We start from the raw sequence: 18,368 nt of genomic DNA, 5'->3' as shown, positions 1-18,368 counted from the left end.
TTGTGTAAGAACCATTTCTGAACCAACAAATTAAAACTTAACATGGAAATAGGGTATGGAGACAGGCATTAAAGACGAGCATTTGCACTGACCTACAACTGCTTAGTGCAGGGTTGCACACAACTCTTTCAACTTTGCCTACAGCCTCTGTACTTACCTTAGAGGTCAACTCTGCAGGTATCAGAGAAAGCAAGGACCCTGAAAGCAGCATCACCTGGTGATGTGGAATCCTCAGGACCGTCAGGCTTGAGGGCTCGGACAAATCACCACAGGGAAGTACTGCAGCTGCTACAGGGCTCCTAATTTTACACTGAAGCTTTATTTTAAATGTAAAGAACAGCTGGAGGAAGAGCAAGGCATTTATTATTGTATAATTTTGTAATTGTATAGCTTAATACCTCAAGTTCTACTTTAAAAACCAAAACACCAACAATACCCAAGCAACACCGCTCTTCCCCCCCCCCCCCCGGCCTCTGTGTCCCCACAGAGGGACACGGGCTCTGCTTCCCCACACACGGTGCCCTTGAGGAGCAGAATGCGGCTCGGGCCAGGCCCGCGTTCGCTGATCTGCTCCCGAACGAGGGGACATCGTGAGGATACAGCGAGGACACCGCGGGGACACCGTGAGACACAGCGAGGATAGCACGCTGCCAGCCCGGCCCGGGTCGGCCCAGGTGCGGTCAGTCCCGTCCCCTCAGAGCCCGGCGGGAAGGCGCCCCCCTCACGGCTCTCCCCTCGTGGCTCCCCCTCACGGCTCTCTCCTCACGGCTCTCCCCTCGTGGCTCCCCCTCACGGCGCCCCCCTCACGGCTCTCCCCTCACGGCTCTCTCCTCACGGCTCTCCCCTCGTGGCTCCCCCTCACGGCGCCCCCCTCACGGCGCCCCCCTCACGGCTCCTCCTCACGGCGCCCCCTGGCGGCCGTGCGCGCACTGCTGCCCCTGCCGCTCCTCGGGAACAGCGCAGGCGCTGGAAGCTGCCGAGATCAAAGAAGTCATTCTCACCAAACTCAAGTTCAAATCAACCAAAAAACCCAAACATGTCACGTAAATTCATCTTGAGTTATTTTATTTTCCACAATAATAAAAAATAAATTAGTCATAAACAAAAATAGTTAACATTTTTTCATCAAAGAGAAAATGTATACAATATGAAAAGGATGCTGTACAGTTCTGGTTCAGGTACATTGCCACGGATATATATTCCTGAACGAGTCAGAAAGCAATTTGCTTATGCTCTCCCCCTTTAATTCACTCAAGGAACTGGCTAATCAGAAAGTTTAGAAATTTGTATTATGGATTTACAGTATGACATATATACAAAAATATATATGTAATACCTGTGCTATAAAATTCCCTAAAAAGATGGGTTAGTATAATGAAAAATATGGACAAAATTTGAATGGTATATGTAAATAAATACATATTAGGTCCCTTTTAATAAAAAAATCTGCCTATTCTAAATATTTGAAACATTTTGGTGCAGTGGCTTGTTCCATAGACACAGCTCAGAATTACATATTTCCCATAGACATCTTGTATTTACAAATAACAACAAAATAAGTTATAATAAAGTATATCCTTCTGCCAATATCAATTATGAGGGTCAAATAGACAATTTTATACATATTAAAAAAAAGTTAGGGTTTCTTTTGTCTCCTGTCCTTCCTGATCCTCTCTGTAGATCCTGAGTGACTATGATGGGACTTCACAAGCTCGTATGTACCCAACCCTGCCAAGGCCGCTGGTCTCAAGAGACCCAAACACAGTGTGGAAAAACAGGTCAGCAGCAATGATGTGCTGAAAGGTCAATGATCCATCAGAATTAAGCTCCCCTCCTCTCCAGGTATGATGGTACTTACTGTATCCAACTACAGTACATGGGATATAGAAAACTGGGGACTCTTGCTCCTCAGAACTCCTGGTTATTAAAAGGTGAGAAGTAAAGAACCAAATTCAGGTCTGCTATGAATTGTCTGAAATGAAATTTTCTCGCTTTACCCAGTCTAAATTTTGCCCACAGTGAAACATCATAGTGATTACAAGTTTGCTTTAAAATATATTGAAAATGTCGAGTGGATGATTTTTCATTTCTGATATAGAAGTAATTATTTTACTCTGTTTTCTAAACAATGCCCAACTTAATCTCCCACAAACATTCTGTAAGTTTAGAAATAAATGAAGTTTACTTTCATGTTCAAAATTTCATGGTTTTTGTTCCAATTCCAGGCATGCACATGAATTATCTGCCCAATACACAGAACAGCTCTGAGGAAGTCAGAGACACTAAGTCTCAAGAAAACCAGGTAAACACATGGCTTTTCCTTGGTGAGGACTCTAACTATTTCTGTGCAATAGATATTACCTATGAGAATAAAGGGCCACCACAGACTTCAACAGCTGTGCAACCACAGGTTCGCTGCACAGGAATTAATTCAGAATGTCCTTTACTACTATGCATTTTAAACTAGCCAACATGGCTATGCACAGACACAAAAATCCAGGGGCTGGCAAAAATCCAGCTCTCTTAACAGCTGGGCTTATTTCTAACACAGATTCTTATAAACCAAAGGCCAGTCCTGGATATTCAGTAATTTAATATTGTCATCCAAAGGACAAAGGGATGAAAGTGAGATAAGAAGGAGAGGAGAAGCATTGGTGTTGGTGTAAAATGGAGATAGGTCAGGACGAGGATGGGAAAAAACAAAGCCCTAAAAGGCACATTTTACTACTTACACTGGTACATGTTATAAAGAGAGGAGGCCAAGCCTCCTGTACAAGCCCTATGAGCCATAGGCTGTTTGAGCACCTCCCTCCTTCCTCCCTCAGTGATGACCACTGGCACTGGCCAGGACTACAGACTGTATGACTGACACAAGACTGCACCACATTGCCATAACACTGGGATCCAAGCAACAACACTAAACACTGCTTGACTCATACACAAAGTTCTCCATTTGCTGAAGTACTGGGAAAAAGTAGGATGTTTATGTGTGTAATGAGGAAGACAGTAGTTCCCCTGTGCAGGGACTCTGAGGTGGTCCTGCAGTGAGCCTGTGGCCATCCAGCAGGGGTGGGCTGCAAGGCTGGCACGCCTGCAGCACAGCCAGGGGCACTTCCCAGCCCTGCTCTGCCTCCTGACCAGCCCAGCCCTGCCTCCTGACCAGCCCTGCCTCCTAACCAGCCCTGCCCTGCTCAGAGCCCTGGGCCTGAAGGTCACAGACACCAAAGCAAACACTGACTGTCTCACAGCTGGCCACAGGTCATATCCACAGGGTCATTCCCACAGAAGCAACCCTCACACTTTTACACCACCCTCTGGGAGAGGAAGGGAGGACTCCATGAATTCAGTCTCTCACATTTGGTGGGCTTTTGGTGTACACAAGGAATTCCACCTCCATATGCTTGAAGATGACATTGCACAGGAACTAGCAAACCCTGACAAGCCCTTGGTAAGTTGATAAACAACTGCACCAGGAATCCTCCATTCCAAATGGAAAGTGCTTTGAGACACAGGGCCTGCTCTGGATGAAGGTGATTTTGGCCAGCTGCATGTGTGTAAGACATGGAAGTTCAATGCAGATTTTACCCCATAAGCAGCTGGACTCTTTCAATGAAGTATCTAACTTACTCTGGTCTTCCTGGATTGCATAAAGCATCTTGAAGGCAAGGAAGCATTTTTTTCCACCATTCTGCATTTTTTTGACTGTTAAATTGTCAGAAAAAGAAATTGAAACATTAAAAATCAGAAGTGTGCATAAATGATATTTGCAATTGATAACATGCATAATTTCTTACTTGTTTCACATCTACTCTGTGTCTACTACATTCATTAAGGCCACCTTTGACTTAGAGAAAATAAAGTCAAATCCTCTGCAGGCATCATCCTAAGTTGGGGCACTGCTCTATTAGAACAAACACTTGCTATAGGCACAATTTCAAAATCATGCTTTGTGAGATGGGGAAATCTTAGCATGGCACTTGTACAGACAATGTTAGTATATCAAAGTGCTGATGAGAAGGGCTCATTAGTTCATTTTGCAGGAACAACTATTTTAATAATGCTGACACATGAGAAGAGAGATAAATGATTAGGTTCAGCAGCATTCTGGTACTTTTCTTCCCATTAATATTTACTTACCATTAGATATTTAATTAAGTAAAACTGTTTTTTCTTTTTAATCTGATACATCTGAAAAATGTCTCTTTACTTAAAAATAAAGTACAGTTTGCATAATCATAGCTCACTGCATTCAATTCACAAAGCTGCATACTTTAGATGTAATACAGGGCTATACTGCTATGTGTATGTATATATTCCTTGACAGCTCTCACAAACACTGTTTCCATTAGTGGCAGCTTAACAGAGCCTACAAGATGATCATCTTTGTAAAATAATCTAATGGCCATATGTTCCAGAGCAAAAGAACAGATTTTATAAAATAGGGGAGTCTATCTATGTGCTGAGTCACTGATGGTCTCACAGCCAAAGCATGTGTAAGAAGAATTTGTTCTGTGACTGCAAACCAGATTCCCTCTGCATCTCATTTGCCTTGGGGTTTCCAGGAAGCCTTTTTATGGAACAGGTATTTCCCTCAAGCTGACAGGAAACAGTTCCTTGGGATGAAAGAGATAATAGCAAAAATTATATAATGTATGTCAAGATTTGCTGCAATGAGATACAGAGATGAAAATCTGTATTCAGAAGTAATGGATTCCAGAGCTGTTTACACTGCACTTCATCCACATCATTCTTTGGTCAAGAATCTAAGGAACATAATATGATAACAAATCTTTAAGTTATCTTTGTGGATAAATCTTTGTAATACAAGGAAACAGGAGGGCTGTGAAAGATTCATGAACTTGAAGTTTCCTAATTAGAATTTCTAACAACTTTATGTCTATTATTTACAGTGAAAAAGCCCAAGTCAAAGTGTACAGAAACAGCCAATGACATTTTTGGCTGACATACAACAATTTATAGTCACAAAGAGTACCTCCAAATTTTAGGGGAAACACTTCTTCATTTCATGTAGCCAAACAGTAGTAGTTCATCATGTCAAAAATATATTTTTCAAGAGTGACCAAATCAAAACATTCAGAAGTCAATCTCAATGCAAGGCAGCTTTTAGACTACAGGAATTCCACCTTCCTGTGGCTCCCAGCACATAAACTGATGTGCCTGCTTTCACACCCACCAACCTTTGCCTCCCAGAGTTCCTCTCCACCAAAGCAGCAAGAACAAAAGGATACACAATGAGGCTCAAACATGGCTCTGCATCAGTGGCAGGATACCTTAACCACACCTCTGGGATTGACTGAACATAGATTATTACAGCTGCTTTGCAACTCAGACATCAGGCACTTCAGGAACAGATGCATAGATGGGCATCACTAATTTACAAGCAATATGCTGTAATAAACAGCTGAATAAGCAGAGGTGTTTATTTTTTCCCCATAGCCTTATTTACACATTTGAAAGACCTCTCAAATAAAGGCTAGAGAACAAGCAGATAATGCAAAACCTCATCTGCACTGCATAGTATACTATTTGCCTTTAGCAAGTCTCAAGGCTTAGGACAGTAATTGCAGAAATGAAAAATCACCACTTAAAATCAGCTCTAAGTCTGCAGCCATTCTTAAGTAACAGAAAATGAGTGGTATGAATAGATCTGCACAATGAAGCACTGAGCAAAGAAAGACAAGTATGTTGTAATAACTGATCAAAACCTGAAAATGCCAATAGCTAAGATCCCCTCTGTACAGATACTCAGCTATCAGACCCATACTGCTGCCTGATACCAGGAGTAACAGACTGCTCTAAGGCACACAGGCCTCTCTCCTTTGGTGGCTGTTTCAGAAACTGGTGACATCTCCAGACTAGGTCTGAACAAAGTACTTTGGTTTGGCAGTTGTTAAACAATAGTGCAGAGACAAGAATTAGGCAAGATCCCAGTTCTGAAATAAGTCCCCTACAGAAAAGAGACCTCACCAATGGAAACAATAACTTTTTATACCAGCAAAGGCTCTTCACCTTTCTGGTTAACCTGACTCACTGACAGCTGCAGCTGTTAAAGAGTTAGACACTAGTGTCACTCTGGTAGGGAATGGATTTTAAAATCCATACAAAATTATAAAAAGTGTGTCTTCACGAGTTTATGAATTAAATATAAAGGCACCTTCTGGCAGTCAAGTGTGTATATATTTGCTGCCTAAGGACAGGACATCACTTAAAAGGACAACTGAGAGACCTTAACAGTGACTCTGATTTATTATGAATGGACTGAAGTAGTTAAAAATAAATGTTAGAGTGCTAGGAAACTGATGATAAATGCTTTTCAAGAGTCTGGTTCTTTGGGAAGTCATTTTTTCTCATGCATGTTTCATTGATTTAGTCCTCTAACTTAAGGCAGTCCAAAATACCAAGTAAGCACTCAGGAAATAATGGAGCAGCTGCATGCATACTGGTCAATTATCTCCAGTAATTGCCTGCAATTGATTTTAGTTCTCATTAATTTCACAATCTTAAGGCCAGTATGTTCCTTAAATAAGTATCTGATGAGCAGGTGCAAATAATAGTATCATTAAAAATGAATGCTTTAAAAAAAATCATGATTTTACAACAAACATCCTAAAAAAGATAACTGCACAATAACTGAAAGGGTGTGAGATTTAACCAAAGTCTCGATGCACTCAGCAATATAAACCCCATCTCTAAGAAGCTCCAAGTGCTGCAGTCTAAGCAGCAGCACTGCCCAGGCTCCATGTGCAGAGTGCCAGAGGCGCAGTGAGCAGGGCAGGGTGTGTTATCTGCGGCCCAGGAAGCCTGGCTGTCTGTTTGCCACGCGGCTGCAGGAGGCACAGCAGGCTGATTTGTAGTAGGTGTACACACAGAGCCGGGCCTGAACCACCACGTTGCAGTTGTAGTATTTATCCTTGCAGTTCTCATCTGTGCAGAGAAAGGAAGAGAGAAACTAAAGAAAACTGTACTAGAGCAACAAATAATCAGTTCTCTTCCTTTTACCATGTAAAACCTGTATTTAAACGTTCATTGTCAGGTTAAAACAGGTTATCTAAGCAAATAAATCAGATTATTTAGGATTTCATATAAAGATACATAAAGCATAGAAGAAATATAGCTATCCCCATTTTCCCGGGTTTTTAATGTTGTTACCTTAAAGTATGTTGAATAATTCTCAACTGAAAGTTGTTGGAGAACATTCAGAGCTAAAACTGTCTCTAAATTCTTGCATCTTTCTCTTCCTAGCCGTTCTCATTACTATAAAATTCAAATCTGTATGAGATGAATTACTAATTCCAATGCAAATTAAGTGCATCCCTGTATTTACTATATACAAAAGGAAATTGCTTCATTGCATTTAATACCTAAGTTCAATTTTGTTGGTTCATATAGAACCTGTTTCCAAAAGCAGTATATAATGATCCTTTTCTTTGTTTGTTTTAAATACTCTTCCAAGAGAAACCTTGGAGAATGCAAGGAGGCTGCAGAAAAATACCCTGTATGTACCATTTTCACAGAAGCAGATCTCTCACATTCTCAGCAACTTCAAGAATAAGCCAGTTTCTTACACATTACAAGGAAAACATTTTCATTGGAAATCTACTTTTAAATCACAGAAAAGAGCTGTATTTTGTGTAAAAATAAAACCCTGAACTCAATAAAGAAAATATACTATTAAACTCTATAAAATAACTTCTCCACTAGATGGAGTTCCACAGTTATACAGAAGTTTCCTCTGCCTTACCTATTTCAGGGACACAATCCTGTGTGTTACAGGGTTCCTTCTCTTCAGGTTTGAGCTGTGGGTCACACTGAGAACTGGCTGCCATGTCATCCGACAGGCACCGCACCTCGCGCAGCCGAAACCCTCCTTCGCAGGACTTGGAACACTGAAACAATTAAACTGAAGCTCATGAAGGCCATAGGAGATGTGTCACTACAGAAAGTAAACAAGGGAACCCTGATGCCAGAGCCAGGTATCACTGCAGCCTTTTATCAACTTCACCCTACTGGTTTTTATTTTCTACCTAGGAAGCCCTTAATATGCAGGTAAAGTGTCTTTCAAGATTCCCCAACATTTTTGACCACAGGAGCAACAAGCAGACAAATAAACATAATGGATGCTGTGCCACTGAAATCAAGCTAGAACAGTTCCCTTTCTGAATTTATTACTTAGCATCTGCTTCTTTAATTAGCCTGGTTGCTCTCTGCTAATTTATATGTATCTCCCAAATCTCCTCTTTCCATAGTGCTCACATTTCCTGCTTTAAGAACTTAACTGTACTGAACTTTTTTACTTGACTGCCCTGCCCTCCACCTCTCCCTTTTGCCATTTACATACAAGCAAGAATAATTTTAATTACCTTTTTTTCCTAGCACTCAATTATTTTTCACTTCTGCAGCACAATGATTTTACTAACCATTGTAAGTTTCTTTGAATTTCTAAAGGAAATATTTCTGTGCTCCTTCAGGGTCTGTTATGAAGCCAGAGACTTTTGTACTTGCTTGTTATGGTACTTTTAAAGCCAATTATTACACATTTCTGCCCATACTGAAGTAAATCCCCACTGGCCAAGGATTTTGCCTGAGTGAGGTCTTTGAGATTTGGCTCACTGTCCAGTTTGACCTAATGCTCAAAAACTTAATTAAACTTGGGTCATTTATGATTAAAACCTTAATAGCCCAAAACTAGTAAGAATGTTTACTTTCTGACTTTTTTGGCATAATTATTTCTTTTCCTAACACTGCATAAACAACTTATCATGATCATAAAGTCATATATTGTAAAAAACTAACCAAAGTAGTCTCAATATTATATTTTTAAGTGTTTTTTCATCTTTAAGTACAATCTTTACCCACATTTGAAAGGGCAGCCATGTGCAATAGTAACAGAACATGGATTTTTCTAGAGTTACTCCTGTTACATGCCTGTATAGAACACTGAAATTATTCCACATCCAGCCATAAGGACTTCAGGTCTGCAGAGATCTTAAGCACTTAGAATGGAACGAAGACTCACTTCACACTTCACACAAACCATTCTGAGCTGCATCCACATTGCAGAGCTGCCAGTGGCAATCTGAGCTATGGCTCAACAAAGGTCCAAGTTACTGCATTCAATATGGTGTCATCTCATTCTAAGATGACAATGGACTCCCTGATTTTCATTTAGGACAAAAATGTTGGGTTTTTTTGGGGGTAGAAAGCCAATAAACTATGTCAGATATAGGAAATTACAGATGAAATTGAAGTGTTTTGTGGCAAGTGGTGAATGTAGCTGGTCCACTTCCAGGGGAAACTGAAGATACAACACATTTTCTCCCAGTGAAGTTCTAAGTATTACAGTGAAGAGTTTACAGTAAAATATTACGGTAAAACTGACTCTAAGAAATGAATACATCCCTCATTCTTTTTTAAATACTCCTTAATTTTAATGAAACTAGAGATCTAAAAGGAACTTCTAAGGATACCACACTGTCTCACTGTAAGGGCCAAACCAACTTTATAACACAGGAAGATTCTATGAAGAAGACATCAATGATAGAAAGACAACTGTGCAGTGTCTCTTTCTGGTCAAGATACTTCCTGAATTTTCTATGTTCCACCAGGCAAAGAGTATGCTTTCTTTTTATTTACCATTCCTGTGCAAAGTTAAATCAATTTCATGATGGGTGGTTGTATGCAAATAGTGTTCTCTTTCAATATAAACAGAAAAAGATGTGTCAAACAAAGTACAGATACAGGAAAACATGACAGACTTACTGTGCTCCATTCTGTATGAAACCACTTAGATCCACATGGTTTGAGGTAGCAGGACTGCTGGCTGGGAGGTTTTTCCAAATATGAACATTCATAGGGGTTCAAAACTTCAAAATTACCTTCAGTTTTCCTAACACAAATTACTTCTCTCTGCTGAGTTCCACTACCACATTCAGTAGAGCACTGTATCAGGGAACAAAAACAAGTGGGACAATCTGTTATGCTCCTCATGTCCTTCAACTTATCTATAGAGTAACATTTCTCTACATCACATGCTACCATGGACTCAAAACATTTCTAATTATCTTCATGAAGAAGACATATGACTCTAAGTGTAGTTCTGGAAAAATCTCAAAGTGTAGTTTTACCTGTAGCTATTGAAGAAACTGGTATTTATTTTCCCAATCAACAGAGAAGCATAACTCACTTTCTCCATAAGCAGAGTTACTGTTTCTTGCTGAAGCAGGATCCTATGTGCTGCATTGAACTTTGGAGGGTTATAAGGTTAAAGCACAGTTTTGCAGCTTTACAAAGCCTCACATTCTGTGCTGTTTTTAGAAAATGCCTTGATCTGCCAGGGTGTTATTTTCATGTTTGCAAGTATCTATGTGATGTAGTGTTGGTTCCAGTTCTGAAAAGTGAATTTGACTCACTTGGATTCCTACTGCCCATTTAAAGGTTAAGTACACACACAATACTGTTTCTGGCACTTGTAAAAAGGTTTTTAGAAGATTATTACAGCAACATACTGGTTTCTAGGTTGCATAAAGGACTACGATTTTCAGAAGGCTTTTTCCAGCCTAAATCAATTAAACATTCCTAACATTGGGGATTTTCTTTATATTTTAGGTAGAATTTACAATCCCTTTACCAGATTTCCACAAAACTCTTGAGCTGAATGAATAACCTTAAGATAAATGCATCTGAATAAATTCTACAGGAAGTAGAGTAACTGCACGTTCTTTAACACAAAACATCTCATTCCATGGTTCCTCCTAAAGGCACCACCTGAACACCCCACCTTAGCTCTGGCAGGGGAAGGCCAGCCCTCAGTGCTCCTCACTGCTCTGCCCTACTGACTGCTCTCATGTTGCTATTAAAAACCAGATAGACCAGCCAGGACTTGGCCACTAGAATTGATGTTGTCAGACACAGTCTTCAGATCAGTAAAGACTTTGATTGTGTGCATCAAATAATTCAATTCCATGCAAAGAAAAAAGGTGAATTAAAAGAATAGTCAGGATGCTCTGAACTGAACACCTTTCCAGCACAGCAAAAATGGGTACAGAGTTCCTGTTCACTGTCTGGAGCAGTCTGAGTAACAAGTCCTGGATTTCATCTGTTATTAGAACTGCAGATAAAGATTTTTTAAATCTGAATTTGTTATTATTGTTATACATATTCTTATACACGATAATTATTACTTGCACTTGAAAGCATTAGCATAGCAGTAGCCCTGTAATCTCCCCCTCAGCTGTACCAATTTAACTTCCAGCTCTTTATCTCCTGGAAGGACTGTGGGATGTACAGTGCAATGAGTTAACCAAGCAGTCCCAAAGGCTCTCCAGGCAATGCCAGAGCCCACACAAAGGGACACAAATGCCTGGGCATGAGTTAACAGCTTCTGAAATGCCTTTGTACCTGGCAGAAGAAATGTTCATTTGGAACAAGGGCTGCTACATGTGGATGAAGGGAAGAATTTACTTTGAGGACAGAGTATCATCAGTATAGAGGCCACTAACCAAAATTTGTTCTTTTGGCCATTGTAATGACTTTCAGTACAACAATACCAAAGCTAACTTTTGGATTTAGCCATTGCTTTCTGCCTTCTTTATCTTTTGGAAATGTCATATGCATCCATATGTATAGGTATGTATCTCCCTGCATTTATGCATGATCACAAAGGCTGTACTGTAAGAACTTCAAATCCATTGCTTTAGTGTTTACCTGAACATGCTGTGCAGAATTCTGTCACCATTCTTTTCATAAATACACTGGGTCAGTAGGTGAAAAACAAAAAATGAAGATAGAGAGGAGAAGAAAAACAATTTTTTTTCTTTTCATCGAAGTAAAAAAACTCAGCAGATGCCGAAAAGTATTGAACATCAACTCAGTAAAATACAGGGAAAAATACCAAATAATACTGTAGAGAAAAACACTCTAGATACCAAATAGATATATTTGATATATATAGACATATTTGGTATCTAGAGTATTTAGATACTGTAAAATACAAAAAAATACTCTGGAGAGATGAAGAAATACCTTATGGCACATATCTTTATTGCATTGAAATACAAGTTTAGAAGTGAAATACCAGCAGAAAAGCAACAGAAATGTTAGATTTGGTGCCTGGCTTACCTGTGTCCAGCCCCCAGCAAACCACTCCACCTTGCCAGCGCAGGGCCCGTTGTTACAGGGCGTTGTTTCCGCGGGTCTGTTGTTGCCGCAGCCCTCCAGGGGCAGGCTGCTGACGTGGTTGGTCATGCAGAGCACGGAGCGTGTGCGGATCCCGTCCCCGCACTCTGCCGAGCACTGCGAGAGACACAACAGGGGCACTGTGAGCCCTCAGACTGCAGTGTTGGGAAGGATGGAAGTTTGACAAGAAAGTCTCACAGATATGTGTGCTTAGCAAAAAGATTCTTAACTGTAGAATCTGAAGAGGGAATAGAGATGGAAGCAAATTTTGATGTAGAAGAAAATAATTGCTGAGCCAGTCTTACTGGCTAACCAAGGAGGCAAAGGGTAGAAGGGTTAGTTAGAAGGGTTTTTATGGCTTAGAGCAAAGGATAAACCCACCTCAAACAAGGAGATGTTTTTACCAAGCAGAAAGATAGCACAGGCAAACAAGTCAGCAAATGTTGCAAGTAGAAAAAAGGTCTCAGAATTTTCCACTGCAAGAAAACTGAAAAACCTCTTCTAGCTTAAATTGTGATGTACTAACTTTTAGTGATTGGAGAACAGTAACATGAATATGGTAATTATAGTTGTTATGATGGGCTATAGATAAAAGTTAAGGTATAGATTGGTTCTACTGTATTAAGATGCTCAGTGAAGAAAAGTATAAAATGCATTGTAACCAAAACCAAAGGGTCTCCAGGCCTGCCTGCAGCTGGAGTTGACAGCTGTAGACACAGGCTCTGTCACCCACCACCCTGGACTGCTGTAATGTCTTGGATGTAATAAACTGCATTTTGAAGAGCTGCCTGGAGTTCCACATCCCTCATTTAGGCTCTTACAGCACAGGAAATGACAATGACAGTCATGGAAGTTCATTCATTCATTTATTCAAAGTCAATTATTTTTACTTGTAATCCAGCTGTAGCAAATTGTCTTAGTTTCATACTTCTGAAAACACTACAAGTAGTACCTGTCTTTACAGTCAAAAATGAAAGGATTAGCTAAGAAAGAAATCTCTTGGTTTACAGCTTTTTGTTAGCTTTCTCACTTTCCTTTCTTCTTCCTGTCCATAAATTCTTCCAGTTTTCATTTTATTCATCTTTTTTCACACTAATTAGTAGCTCTGAGAATGGGTGATTTCAATAAAAATAGGACAGCAGTCCTATTTCAGCCTTTGTTTTGCTCTCCGGGTTTCTCCTCCAAGCAGTCAAGCTGTCAGCCAGGTGGATCTTACACTGGCTGAAAGGACAAGGCCAGGAAAACTCTGAGGGCTGTGGCACTGGGAATAAAGTGACTGCACAGCACATCCTGGAACTCTTCCATATAACAAACTGACAGAGTGTGACAGCACAGTGAAGTAGAAGAATAGAAATTACTTTGACAGGTCATTTCAAAAGATTCAGGTAAGTCCTCAGTAAATAACTGTAACTACCAAAAGTTATTGCCCAGCCTGTTTCAACTGAAAGTTTTAAATTTGTTTTAGGAGAGGTAGCCATAGAAGCTTATGCCCATTCAATGTTGCTTTTTAATGATATGACTTTCCAGTAACTAATGCTCACTATTCTGAAAGTTACACTGCTAAATTCCAAAAGTTCTTACTAAATAGTGATATACTGATTTTTATGTCACTTATTCAGAGACAGTATGCATGTCATTCACAAATCACAGGATAAATTCCATTTATGCCCTTAGAGTTTGTTCTTTCATCTACTGAAGCAGGAAAGTATCTGGTATTTCACTGTCCTAAGCAGCATCAAACTACTGACATTTAAAAAACAGAAACATGCCAAGGAAATAAAGTCTCGTGTTGGACCATTCCTTTGTTGCTTAATTATTCTTGATCTTCCCTTTTGTTTTCTCTTTAAATGCATTTAGCATTCTGTGCATAGACCATTAACAAAGAAGAAAAACCTATGTGCAGCTTACTGAAAGATATGTATACAATGGAATTTAAACAAGCAATTATATTTCACATGCAAAGAAACCCACAAATAAATATGTCATGTATGACTGAAAAAGATGCATTTGATTGCTACTTCAGATTTTATTTTTAACATACAATGTAATTAGGAGAAACTGTGTATTACTTCCACAACGAGCACCACATTACTTGTGAATGAATATAAATCTGCATTAGAACATTTAAAAAATTTTACTGACTGAGTCAAAAAACTGATAATGAGACACAAAGTTGACCATTAACTTGATTTAGCTGCCATTTGTAACAGTGTCAGGGTTCACTTCCAATAGTTCACCCACAGAACAGCAGATGCCATGACAACACCACTATTACCAACAGGACCAACCAACACAGTCACTCATCTTCCTGAGAGAGCCCAGGGACTGAAAATGCCACTGGTAGCAAACTGCTCTTTGCTCACTTGCAGGGAGGAACACTGGTTACTTGTGTGAAATATGTAATCATGTTACACTTATGTCAACTGATACAGAATAGAAAACCACTTTTCCTATCAGCAAGTTGATTTCTTCCACAAGATGTTCAAATAGAATAGCAAAGCTTTACTGAAATGGAATACCTAGAGAACTGAAGAAGTGATTCATTCTTTAGAAGCAATTTTTCTAACAAAGTACAATTTTTGAGAGACTAGAAATTCAGGTTTCTTCCTCCATCTGCAACATCAAGTAAATAAGCATCTCTTAATGATGCCTAGAAGTAACATAATGAACCTTTTCTGTTGGTGGTGCACACAAAATTTTCCACCTTCAAGCAGATATGTAAAACAGATTCACCTCCTCAGCAAACCAATGTCATGGCTAAGGAGGCCTTTACCTTACCAGGTAAACGGGTAATTTCTTCAAACTACAAGAATAATGTAAATTGTGCCAGCAGTGAACATTTTCCTGTTCACACAAACTACAACTAAACTACACCCATTTCAGACAGGCCACTCACAGGTGAGCTGAGCCCCACACCCTGGCTCCCACTCAAACCTACAGAAATCAGTTCTGTGGCTGTTCCCATTCCAAGTGTGTCCAATTACATTAAGCAGAGAGAACTTATGCATATACTCTGCAAATACTTTTCTTATTGATAACTAATTTTCATTTGACAATCTAGTTTGTTTTTCTGCTTTTCAAACGAGAGCTGGGAACAAATTTAGTCTGTAAAGTCATCCAGAAAATCTCCCTAGTCTTCTGTTTTAAATGATTATGTTATGAACTAGGCTTGCATATCAAATAACAGAGGAAATACCAAATGGGAAGGTATAGGGTTGTTCCACTCTCTGCTGCAAGATTTTACTACAGATTAACTACCCTCTAAGGATTTACAAAGCAAACTTAAACCTGAATGTTTCACATTATGCATTTGTTTTTTCATGTTTTTATCTCCTTTTCAGCAAAAAATCTTCTCTGTGAAAATCATGGATTTCTAAGGTCCAAGGCAGGGTGTAGGGAGTAGGATAATGAATCTTTTCCCTTGTTTTTCACAACTGACACACCCATTACTTTCAGTTCGGTGCCATTGATTTGTTGCATTAATACACAGTAACTGCCATAACCTAACATTGTGAAACATGAGGAACTTTCACAAGCTGCAACTTTATTCTGGTTCTATTATTAAAGATATTTTGTTTCACAGTCTTGTTGTAATTGGCACAAATTCCTCAGAAACCTCCGTCTGTGTTTTAAGGAGTCTGCCATTTTTCCTCTTCCTGAGGTCCTTCCCTCATGAGTTCAATTTCAGAAGCTTTCCATACCCATTAAAAACTAAAAATAAAACCCCTCATTCAGGGCTCTGATACTTGTCGGAAAGCAACTGAGCAGCAGTCCAGGAAAATAAGGCAAATTCCTGCAAACTTGGAAAATTGTGAGTGGAAGCCTAAATTTCTGTCACAGCTACAAGACAAGGGTAGAGCAAGAAAATCCCTTTTAGCAGTGCCAGTTCCCCTTCACTAACGTGCCAGCCCTACTCACTGCACTCACATGGGGCAGCAGAGCACAGGAGTGGCAGCAGGAATTCTCCTGGGCCTCCCGAGAGCTTTCACACAGGCCTCAGCACCGCTGCTAGCCTTAATTAAAGTCTTAAATAACAACCAACTGAGTTTGAGTAAAACACCCCCATTTGTGCAGGATTTCTGTTTACCACACTTTTAACCTTCATCACCTTAATTATCTCCCACAAGATAGCACAGGCTTTTACAGTCATCTGCCTGATGTTACTGCAGAAAAATAAAGATCTATGCTTCAAATACATTTACAAAACTCCTTAGCATTATTTGACCTACTCTGAGAAAATCCATTTCAGAAGGGGTTTTAGACAGATTATATAACCTTTGTTTTTCCAATAATACACCCAGAATTGTATTTCAGAAGATCACTTCTGCCACAGCAGACTGGGACAGATTTTCAAAGGACATAAACCTGCTGAGAGCTGCCTTGATTTCTTACCAAACAAACAAACAAACAAAAAAAAAAAAAAAAGAAAGGGAGCAAAGGGAGAAACATCTTTATGCACTGTCAAAACATTTTCTGATAGCCAGATTGGAATTGTTTCCCTTCAGAGTGCACCTACCTATGCACGCAGCAGGTGCTGGATCAGCACAGCAGCTCCATGGCACCCTCCAAGCCCAGCACCAACGTCCCCTCAGTGATCAGCAGCACCACGTCCCCTCAGTGATCAGCACCAACGTCCCCTCAGTGATCAGCACCAATGTCCCCTCAGTGATCAAACATCTAGTGATCAGACCATCCCTCAGTGATCAGAAAGTCCCCTCATGTCAGCACCAATGTCCCCTCAGTGATCAGCAGCACCAATGTCCCCTCAGTGATCCCAAACCAATGTCCCCTCAGTGATCAGCAGCAGGGAAGGCACCTCTGTGCTCTAGCTCACACCATGCCCCTCCCTGCAGAGCTGCCAGCACTACCAGGGCCCGAGTGCACCAGCACACTGAAGGGGCCCTGCCCAGCCTCACCTGGCCCCAGGCACACCCTGCCCAAGGCCCAGCACTCCCTTTAACCCCTGCTCCATCAGTCCTTGCCCAAGTTTCCTCAGAGAGGTGCCTTTACCCAGCTACAGCCTGCCCTTCCATGGTCCCTCCCGCTGGGACTCCCACCAGCCTGAGCCTGGCCCTGCCCCTGGGCTCTGCCCCATTGCCACAGACCTGCCCCAGGGTGGCTGGGCTGAGTCTGACCCTGGGCTCTGCCCCTGCTCTGACACTGAGCTTGACCTTGCCCCTGCCTCATCACTGATCTTGCCTGACAGCCTGGACCCTGCCTGCCACCCTCCTTGTGACACTGGGCCACAGGTACAGCCAGGCAGGCTTCAGGGGCTGAACTGGGGCAAAGCAAGGCAGGTCACAAGGAAACACAAATCTCTGTAGACCTTGGCCTGCCTTCTATCAAACCCTCCTGGCTGTATGTTTCATTGCAAATATCAAGTGAATTACATATTCATATATAAAGAACGCAAACCTTCTATTTCCATATAAATCATACATGAAATCAATGAAAACAGGTATTTTATCTTGTTTTTATTTTATACTAAAACAAATAAAGAGTAATAATAAAAAATAATTAACTCTTGCACAAGCTTAATAGTGGTTTTTCTTTTTTTTCCCATGATTCAGATTTTTAAGTGAAGCATCCAGATTTAAATAAAAAGCAGTGAAAGAAGAGTGTAAGCTACAATACTCATTGGTAGTTCCAGATTTGACTGGTCAACAAACACACTTGAACCTTTTAGGCAATGTTGGGAATTGAGAGGAATAACGCATTGATTTTTATGAAGTTCTCCTTTTACTACAGTTCTCTTGCAGGACAATATTACAGAAGCATTGCTGTTACTCCTTTTAATGAAGAGTGAAATCCAGAGCATGTGTTTGGTTTGTTTTGATTATGTTCCCTGATGTGCAGCATTTTTCCTTTCTTCCCAAGATTTTATTTTGGCCGCAGAATCTCATTAACATCTAAGAATTGTTTGTATTTTGGCTTCCTTTCTAAGTAGGCTCTAAACATAAAATGAGAAACAAATGAACAGAGGAGATGGCAATGAGGAATAAACAAAAATGCAGGAGGGAAATGCTCCAGTTAGCTGGAAGGAAACATTGGTGAGTCTCCCATTGCTGTAAATCAGGAGAATGCTGTTTCCCGCTCCTGACCCATAGGAGAAATAAACTTTCCAGCAATTAGAGCTGTCAAAGAATCAGTCATGTGAAATGTTTGCAAGAATC

General features: G+C 40.4%; 1 protein-coding gene across 4 annotated transcripts in view; it reads right to left on the bottom strand.

Moving 5' to 3' along the window:
• Positions 1-1,058: 1,058 nt before the first annotated feature.
• The window catches only part of THSD4 (thrombospondin type 1 domain containing 4), a 190,709-nt gene continuing 173,399 nt past the window's right edge, over positions 1,059-18,368 (bottom strand). For all 4 annotated transcript variants that reach the window (XM_030955315.1, XM_030955316.1, XM_030955317.1 and 1 more), the window contains 4 exons: positions 12,139-12,312; positions 9,781-9,960; positions 7,763-7,907; positions 1,059-6,945 (listed from right to left, as the gene is read on the bottom strand). In XM_030955315.1, the coding sequence (XP_030811175.1) occupies positions 6,803-6,945; positions 7,763-7,907; positions 9,781-9,960; positions 12,139-12,312 (642 nt within the window). In that variant the 3' untranslated portion in view covers positions 1,059-6,802. The remainder of the gene's footprint in view (positions 6,946-7,762; positions 7,908-9,780; positions 9,961-12,138; positions 12,313-18,368) is intronic.

Source organism: Camarhynchus parvulus, chromosome 10 (genome assembly GCF_901933205.1).
Source record: "Camarhynchus parvulus chromosome 10, STF_HiC, whole genome shotgun sequence".
Lineage (NCBI taxonomy): Eukaryota > Metazoa > Chordata > Aves > Passeriformes > Thraupidae > Camarhynchus > Camarhynchus parvulus.
The sequence above is the reverse complement of the archived record's forward strand: the minus strand, read 5'-3'. Positions and strand labels throughout refer to the sequence as shown.